This window comes from Atta colombica, unplaced genomic scaffold, assembly GCF_001594045.1.
Source record: "Atta colombica isolate Treedump-2 unplaced genomic scaffold, Acol1.0 scaffold116, whole genome shotgun sequence".
In the NCBI taxonomy this organism is placed as follows: domain Eukaryota; kingdom Metazoa; phylum Arthropoda; class Insecta; order Hymenoptera; family Formicidae; genus Atta; species Atta colombica.
Window position 1 is genome coordinate 106,984 of NW_017259202.1, and position 9,445 is coordinate 116,428.

At 31.6% G+C, this 9,445-nt stretch overlaps 2 protein-coding genes across 2 annotated transcripts in view; one reads left to right on the forward strand and one right to left on the reverse strand.

The window, feature by feature from the left end:
* Nucleotides 1–6,819, reverse strand: part of LOC108694184 — a 22,634-nt gene extending 15,815 nt beyond the window's left edge. Inside the window, exons 1-8 of the mRNA XM_018203509.1 lie at nucleotides 6,384–6,819; nucleotides 5,540–5,675; nucleotides 5,159–5,425; nucleotides 4,693–4,928; nucleotides 4,457–4,628; nucleotides 4,064–4,363; nucleotides 3,326–3,991; nucleotides 2,809–3,240 (exon numbers count right to left, since the gene is read on the reverse strand). Of these exons, the coding sequence (XP_018058998.1) occupies nucleotides 2,809–3,240; nucleotides 3,326–3,991; nucleotides 4,064–4,363; nucleotides 4,457–4,628; nucleotides 4,693–4,928; nucleotides 5,159–5,425; nucleotides 5,540–5,666 (2,200 nt within the window). The 5' untranslated portion in view covers nucleotides 5,667–5,675; nucleotides 6,384–6,819. The remainder of the gene's footprint in view (nucleotides 1–2,808; nucleotides 3,241–3,325; nucleotides 3,992–4,063; nucleotides 4,364–4,456; nucleotides 4,629–4,692; nucleotides 4,929–5,158; nucleotides 5,426–5,539; nucleotides 5,676–6,383) is intronic.
* Nucleotides 6,820–9,077: 2,258 nt separating this feature from the next.
* Nucleotides 9,078–9,445, forward strand: part of LOC108694130 (uncharacterized protein C05D11.9) — a 7,473-nt gene continuing 7,105 nt past the window's right edge. Inside the window, exon 1 of the mRNA XM_018203428.1 lies at nucleotides 9,078–9,369. The gene's annotated coding sequence lies outside the window, so the exon portion shown is untranslated. The remainder of the gene's footprint in view (nucleotides 9,370–9,445) is intronic.

A 9,445-nucleotide genomic window follows, 5' to 3' on the forward strand; every position in this document is an offset into this window, starting at 1 on the left:
TAGTAGGCTAATGATAGTCAGCAATTTTATTTTAAAAAATTTATATTTAATATTTAATATTTTACAAAATAAAGAAGACATCAATCTAATATCTGATTATTGATTGTTCACTAAATAATAACGTCGTTTATCATTGCTGATTTCTCATTAGCATATTTATCTTTTTGTATTGTTTATAATATCAACTTTTTACATCTGAAAATGACATGCATCAATATCAATAACAAAATTATTATTAATAGATGTGAGAAATAAACGCATTCTTTACATATATCTCATTATATAGAGTATAGAAAAAATTGGGATTCTGAAATATCTCGAGAAAAATAAGTTTTACAAAAAATATTTCAATTAAAAATTGTGTGTTTTAAGGAACGCATTACATGACAATGTGAATGTGACCATGTGAATAGTATTGTTCAAGTTACATAAAAATCACTTTAAAATTTTGAAGTGGAAGTTCCCATTTTTCATTTTTACATTTTTTTATAACTGACTTCAAAAGCTTTTCAAAACACTATAATAAAGTTAGTTTTCATTAAAAATTTTTCGAGTTATGGGACTTGAAAGTTACAATACCACCGACATTAGTATTTTTCAAGACGACTTAGGGTATGATCAACGCAATGTTGCAAACATTTTGAAGCGTTTTTTAATTGGTCAATTTGTTAAACCTTATTGTTTATCAAATAGTAAAGAAAGATACAGTATGCGCTTCAAGCGTAACTTGAAATGCACCCAAGATTAAGGTGATTACATCGAGGTGACTCTAACCAACATTCAAAGATTTTAGTCATTAGTCAGACATTTTGGATAATGTTAATCCTTAGTACACATCTTAGTTTTTGGCATCTTTACTGTATACGTTCGGTCATTCGTGGATTAATTTTCATCACTTTTACAAGTATATATAAATTATTAAACATTTTTACATATATTTTGATATCTTTAGAAAGTATCTGTACAGTTATATATTCATAACAAATAATAATAGATAAATTGTTATAACTAACTAATAAATATAGTTAACAAAATGAGAAAAATACACTGTTTCATATAAAAATGTAAAACTCTGAAACAAAAATGTTTACAAATATAGTTCAATATCTTAAAATTAATATCCCAAACTACAAAAAAAAATAGTTTAAGTGTCGACTATCCAAAAAAATTTAGTTATTAAGTAACCTGAAAATATTTTTTTAATATGCATGAATGGCTATAAATCGAAGATATATTGCATTTACATTTTAAATAATGCATTTTATTATTGCTATTGTGTTAAAAAAACTTATAATTTATTAAACAAATGTTCTTTATAATATTACAGACAACGTAATAATATTACTGACAATGTTTAGCAGGGTGTCAAAAATCATGTTTACTAAGCTAATATGTTCTAGGGTTACATTCTTTTTTTAATAATTCGCGAAATATTCCCGCAATACAATCGAGAATTAGTTAAAAACAAAGAAAAAACAAATTTTTTGTAATTACAAAAAAATACATTCTGTACACACATTGGGTCATTTGTAACCCAGAGATGAATTTCGGAGTTATGCCAGTTAAAGGATACGTACAAATTGAGATCGACAACGCACAAAACTTGTTCTCTAGATGCCAAACGTTTTTTAGAAAAAAAATGCGCAGGACACGAATGATCCAAAAGTGCATATTAAGGGTTAATATCGATAATTTTCAAGTTTCAAAATTTCAAAAGTTTCTTAATAAAAAATAATTTTCTTAAAAAACTTAGTCAGTTACATGAATGTGCAATAAAAAGTAAGTACTTCCATTTCAATATTTCAAAGTGATTTTTACGTGATCTTAACAACGTTATTCAAGATCACATTGCCATATAAGGCGTTACTTAAAACCCTATAACTATTAATTTAAATATATTTTTCGAGACAAGCTCCCGATACTTTTTCCGTATTCTATTTATAAAATTATATGAAATAAAAAATTAAAAAGTATAAAAACCAATTCTTTTGCGTTCTTTATCATATTTACTAAAGCGAGAGAGAGAGAGAGAGAAAGAGAGAGAGAGAGAGAGAGAGAGAGAGAGAGAGAGAGAGAGAGGAAGAAGAAGCAGAAAAAAAAGGGAAGGAATGGAAAGAAGAGACTAGAGAGGAAAGAAGAAAAAAAAGACAAAGGGAGGTAGAGGAGAAGAGATGTTTTGAAAATGGATCCATACAAGATGAAAAAATCCTGAAGTAAAGTAAATTTAAATTACAGATGGGGGAACACATTTATCATTATAAAGAGAAAGATACACGCATATATTTTTATCAGTAGAGGATATTTTGAAAATAAAATTTTTATTACTTTAGACAACATAATTTAAATATATCAGTAGAGGAGAGGATAAAAGGAGCAATATCATAAATTAAATAATACTCTCTAATGAAACAGTATGATGCTAGAGAGCAATGTAAAATATAAAATTCATATATTACATATACATTATAATCAATAATATAATACGAGTATATTACATGATTTGACAACATAAAGAACAAAATTTTTACTAATAAAATTATAATGATAAACAATATGAGCAAATTAAGGAATTGAACGAATAAAAAGTACAAAATATGCAATACACTTATTAACAATAGCATTAGTATTTATAAAAATAAGAGAAAATAGAACAATAATAATATATACAAGAAATTCTCCATTGTAAATATCCAAAATATGAACAGAAATAATAAACAATAGTTTTTAAAAATTATTTGAAAATAAATAACAAATTGATATTGAGAAAACAATATTACAAAATCAATTTAATATAAGGCTTAATTTTACCTGTATCTAACGATGGTTGCAATTCTTCAGTCGAAGGCGTCTTAGTTTCTGATTTTTGTTCATTTTCACTTCCTGGCATATTATTACTGTTATTTCCATCGAGATTCAATTGTGATTCTGGCTGAATAGACTGTTCAGATGTATTAAATATTGTCTTCTTAGAAAGATTAGAAGTATTCTGCACAACATTTGAAGCAGCAGAGATGCCAATATTTAATGAAACGGCTGTGGAAATATAACCAGTTGGCGATTCAGATGTAGATATTGCTGTTGCAAAAGACGTAGGCAGAGTCATAGTTGTTGCAGCATTATCTACAACTTTCCCGTCATTATTTGAACTCACACGTCGAATTATATCTGGTGTTGAGAAAAGTGCGGGACCTAGAGTATCGCCCGGAGCCTTTCGATTATCTCTTTTAAGCTTTTTCGCATCTGTAAAAAATATTTTAGAAATATAATTTAATGTGTAAAACTCATTTTGATTTGTTTTTAAGTAACGAAGTAAAGAAATACTAACTATCTAATGTCTTGATCTCTATAGATTTTGCGGAATTTTCTTCCCCTTTCAAAATTGATTCTATACTGGTGTCAGACTTTCTCTTTTCCCTCTTTATATCACTAGGCTTGATTTTTATCGGCGTATTGCCGATAGAAAAAATTGTTTTCGATTGTTGCTGTATTAGCGAGCTTTGGTTTGCACTTTGTTGTTGTGTCATAGATTGTTGTGACGCGAGTTGTTGCGTCAATACTGCCTTTACTGGAGAAACCTGCGCATTCGAACTTACCGTTTTAGACGCTATTGGTAGTTGTAGCAATTTCCCATCTTTGGTCGTAAAAAATTTTGCACCTGCTGAGTTTACGAACTTTTCCTTAGAAATCAATAGGGTCTTTTTAAGACCGACATTTTTTAATTCATTCGGTTTCATCGGAACTTGTTTTTGAATAAAAGTAACTTTCTGATTGCTTCTTCCTTGACCAGGTTTGGTCAATATCATATCACCCTTAATCATATTGGTATTAATTAAATTTGCTTTCACTTGATTTGTTGTTTGTAGTATTTTCTCATATGCTGGTGGCGATTCTTGAAGCACAGATGAAGACACTTCTGTAAGCTGCAATTCTTCCTTTTTCTTTCCACAGAGTGTCTTGACTTGTCTCTTATTCTTAGTAGGGCTAAATCTCTCTAATAATTGAAAAATAATATTATTTTCTTCGGTTAGAAAATCAAATATTTTCCAATAAACTAATTACGCACCCGATTTGTCGTCTTTTTCAGGCGTTTTCATTGCATTAACAGCAGCAGCCATCTCCATATCCAATCGCCGCACTTGTTCCATATCCAATTGCTTATTTTGACCTCTCCTTCGAGCAGCAGCTGTCATGCTACCACCTCTTGTAGTAAGACCTTTTCGTCCTCCTCGAGCTCTAGCATTACTTCTCTTACGAAGACCAAAATCTGAATCGTTATCATTATCAGATGGTTCTGATTCCGAAGATTCTGTAGACGATTCTGTGATATCATTTTCTTCTTCTTCTTTGTTACTTTTGGTTTGTACTGTAAACATGATTATAGTAATATTTTGCCGTTATTATATTAATATAAAGAAATATAATTGGTATAGTTAAAAAATAATTATTGAAATGATACATTTAGTTATTCCTTGATGAGCATTCGTTATACTTCTCGACACTGAATGCCCTGACAATTTAGGAGTTCCAATAACGCTTGTATTGGTTCTAGAAGGTCCAGTTGTATTTGACGGTGTAGATACAATCGTTTTACGTATTGATCTATTCATCTGTTTGCTTTGCAACGATATCTATAATGCAGGAATTAAATAATTAGTAACAATATTATTTATTATAAATATATGTAATAATTACATTTATATTCTTAACCCCAACATTGTTCATGTCATTAATGGGCGATGACATAACAATAGTTCGAGGAGAGGATGATTGATGTATATATTGTATATCATTGGATTCAGATAAATCATCAATAATTGGTAAGGGATCCCTTGGCACAGGATCGTTGGGTGACAATCTGCTTGTGTAACAATGGTCCAGCTGTATATTATATCGCATCGTATTTTGTATCTCTTCTATTGATAACATATCTAAAAAGAATTAATACATACAGAAGTTGCATAAATTAACTATAAAATCAGAAATAAAAAATAAGTTGTGTAATATCTCAAGCTTTGTATTGATACTAATAATAAAATTTGCAAAAGTTGATAATGTAGACAAAAATTTTTTCACCATTGCAATTATAATATAAGACTGGAATAAAAAAGGACTTTACGAAAAAAAAATTAATACATATATATATAAATATACAAAGTACCAAGCATTGCAGTAACATTTTCTCCAAGTATCTGCTTTGCCTCTTCACTTTGCAGAGCTGTTTCTAATCTTTCCAACTGTTCTGGATCCATCTCCATAAAAGGATCTACTAATCCACCTGGATCGGTACTGACATTTGTGCTTACGGAGCCTGCTGTAGAATGAGCAAATGTCGGTGGATCTACTGTTAAGGTTATATCTCCATTTTCAGTATCTGTATCAGCTTGTCCTAATCGTACCACACTAACATTAGCACTTGATTGATTCACTGAAATGACGATTCAGTTATTATTGCACGTCATGCGATATTATTCATTTACATCAATCCTTCATAAGACATTATTATATGTTTTACTTTACTAACTTGTTTGCAATTGCTTACTTATCAAATTTTGTAGAGTTGCTTGATCAACAGATATTATCCCATCATCATTGACAACAATGATTAATGTATCATCCTTTTTCTCAGAATTGCTTTCCTGGGGTTCAATGACATATGAATTAGACATTCTGTTTGCCTGAAAAACAAATTTTTTTTGTACACATATATACTTTCATCTTTTCCATAAAGGATTTTAGTAACACAATAAATGCTTCTAGTATTACAATGAATTGACATAACAGCTTAACAAATACATGTTATTCCAGATTTATTATGGACCTACTTCAATCAAAGATACAAATTAGATCGTTTACTCATTGTCGTATCTGAATACATTCATTCATTCAAAAGTTTTACCAAAGTTACAATTAATTAATCTAGCACGATTCATTGAATCATCGACTGATAGGGAAAGAATTTACTAATTTTGATTCACTATTAAAGATGTACTCAATAAAGTTATATATTCCAATGTATTGCGTTGTCCGGAAAGTTCATGCCACAAAAGATTTAAATTTAATAAATGTATACTAAAATTTAAATCTTCTGCGTTTCAATTTTCCTTCAAAATTGGCACGAACTTTTCTGACAACCCAATATATTAATATGTATTCAGAATTTGTATTTTGCATTTTATAGATTTTCAATATTGGCAGTGCATATCAGTTTTAGATGATTCAATAGGGCTATATTCCAAAATATCTTTTCTGAAGAAAATTTTACTCCAGACTAATACTACAGTATATGTATAGCACATTACAATGAGTAAAATTTTTCTCGAAAATTTTTTCTGAATCTTTTTGGAATCTAATTCTCTTCCTAGTGAATGTAAGGTTACGATTACCTGGACGCGTAATTGTACAAATGTTCCCCAAAAGTTTCACGAAATTGAGCTTGTTGATAGCATCAATAGCATTACAATGTTGTATGCATTTTCGGGCACTGCACAGCCATATCGGTGGAAACACGTTATGCTCCCGCATCAAAATTCACCTGTCCACGGCGTCCATGCCGTAAAAAGTAAAAACCAGTACTGATTAACACTGCAACGATACCGTTCTTCTGTACATAAAAACGAAGCGGAAATGAGGCGGAAATTTGGCTTGAGTAATATTATGATCGAGTCGAATATCGTTGTATCACTTTACGTTGTTGAGACGCGAAGTAAGTAGCGAGTAACGAATAACGAAAGCGGCAGCGAGAAATCGATAAGCGTACTTCGAAGCAATCGTCTTCCTAGCTAGTAAACAACGGTACAATACCGCCAAACGCTATCGAGCGAGCGGCCATTTTGTTTGACCTGCGTTTGATATCGTCGATCGGTGGTAGCCGTAACCGTCCAGTTGCATTGCAGCTTACCCGTTGCACTCCCTCGCTGTCGTCAACTCATTCCTCGCGAATGAACTCTCGATATTATTTCCTTATGAGAATACAATTTCCTTATATAAAGCTTTCCGCTCAAAATTCCTCATTCAATGCTTTACCGCATCATCCATCGGATGGGCCGATTACGCAGGTATATACGTATGTACATATGCATGCCATGGCATATATACGTTGTGCGTCGTACACGGTGCATTGCGCAACTAGGGAATCGATTGAAAATGAGGTGAAAAATGAACAAATACACGTAAAATATTTCATTAGTCAACACACAGCTAATTTGATCACTTTTGTAATTTTCACCTTATTTCAAGATGTTTTAAGATACACTATTGATTACAATGATTCAACGTTCAGTTTGATGCTTTCAGCGCTTCAGTTTTACGACGAAAGTCGTAAGCCGTAAGAAATTGGCCAATCACAATTGAATATGAAAAAAATAATTGACTATGATTGGTTAATTTCTTATGACTTAAGACTTCTGCACATTCTGGACAAGGAAATGCTTGCCGTGGCAAAATATAATGCAATAGCAAATAGCCATGCAGCCAATGAACATATTAAGATGAGCCAGCAGGCTTATTCTGTAACTCTTTATAATGCTATTGCGCAGTTCTTTCATCATGGTAAAAAAGCTGCACAATGGCGTTATAATGATAACGAAATTTGCGTTAAGAGTTACAGAATAAATCTGTTGGTATATACAATTTCATGAAGCTTCGCTGGTTAATGGACGCAGCAAGCATCAAGCAGCGAAGCAACAATCAAGGCGATATTTACCTCAATGTAAATATCGTCTTATTGATTGATTGATTACTGCTCCAGTGTGAATTAGGCATAAAGGTGCATTCACATGCAAGCGTCAGCAACCAATCAACAAGGCAACTTTTACAGTGGCGTAAAAAATATTTTTTTACACCACTGCTCATATCGACTGATTGGTACTGCTTCCACTGCTTGATGCTTGATGCATACGAATGCACCTGAAGACTCCCCACACTCACCACTCTGTCGTAAACAAGCCAGCGTTCAATGCTCTTCGCTAAAACACTTTAATGCTTTATGCCTCTGGCACATCAGCGATGTTCGTCGCATGCGACATGCGATATCCAATAAAAGCATCTACTTTTTCTTACGCGAAAACACAAAATTAAGCTCTTATTTGCCTTGTTTACATGCACTTAAAACACGTACTAATTAATAACTTAATTTCTATTAAATTATTTTAAGCGATGTATTCAAAGAATGTACTAAATTGATACAATATGCATCAAAATAATTAATTAAATACACATATTGTATATATGTTCACATGAATCGCTAAAATTAAGATTATTCAATAGAAAGTTAATATCCGTCAAGTTAATACCCTACTTGTTCCAAAACATTCCTCTTCGAGGAAGATTTTATTCTATATGTTACAGTATACGTTATGTGTACTATATTCAAGTAAAATTTTCTTCAGAGAGGAAGTTTTGGAACGTAGCCTAAATGCACGAAAATTTATCTTTAGGCTGCTGTTTCATATTGACGCTTGAGAGGCTCAGCATAATAAAAGGAACAGAAAACAGAGAATAAGAATTTTAATCAGAAACTATGTATTCCACAATACATGATTTCTGATAGGTTGAAATTCTTATTCTCTGTTTCCTATTCCTTTTATTGTGCAGAATCCCTAACGCTCATTTTCAGTGTCAATACAGATCACGTGATCAAAATTGATGTTTGTTAATTTTGATTACCTGTTTTACCGCTCAAATCGAGTATCGAGTGTAGAGAGTCAGCATCAAATGCAGCTTTAGGCACATGCACACACTGACGCCACTCTCTTTATATTCACTCTTAAAGGGCTCCGCACTAAAAGGAATAGAGAACGGAAAACAGAGAATAATGCTTGTATTTATAATCAGACTTTGTACAAGGCCTTCCTAAATTTATCTTTAGATGCTCAATAGCCAATGAAATAATTCGTAGGGTCTGAAGAGAAATTTAAGAAAGCCTTAAATATAAGGCCTAACTATGAATACGGACATAAGAATTTCAACCTATCAGAAATCATATATTGTGAAATACACAGTTTTTAATAGGTAGAAATTCTTATTCTCTGTTTTCTGTTCATGTTCCTTTTATTGTGCAGAGTCCTTAAAGCCAGTGGCACACGATGCTTGTTTTTCTGCTGGATTAGAATTTTACCATCGTAAAATTCTAAAATTGGCTGCGATGCTGTAGTACTAGCACTATAGCCGGTGACAAAATTCTAATTCAATTAGCAATCTAGCAGAAAAACAAGTATCGTATGCCGCTGGCTTAATTCTCTCTGAATCTTAAGTCTTTCTACGTGCTATAGTCTCTATGATTACTGATTTCTACGCTTGTTAAGCTTGTTTACTAAGAGGAATAAATTGCATCAGGATCTGGACTATTCAGATAGAAGAAGAAGAAGAAAAGTAAGTATTATATTTAATCTGCGGCTTAAAAAAATTGTTCATAAATATATATATGTATATATGTATATATATATAT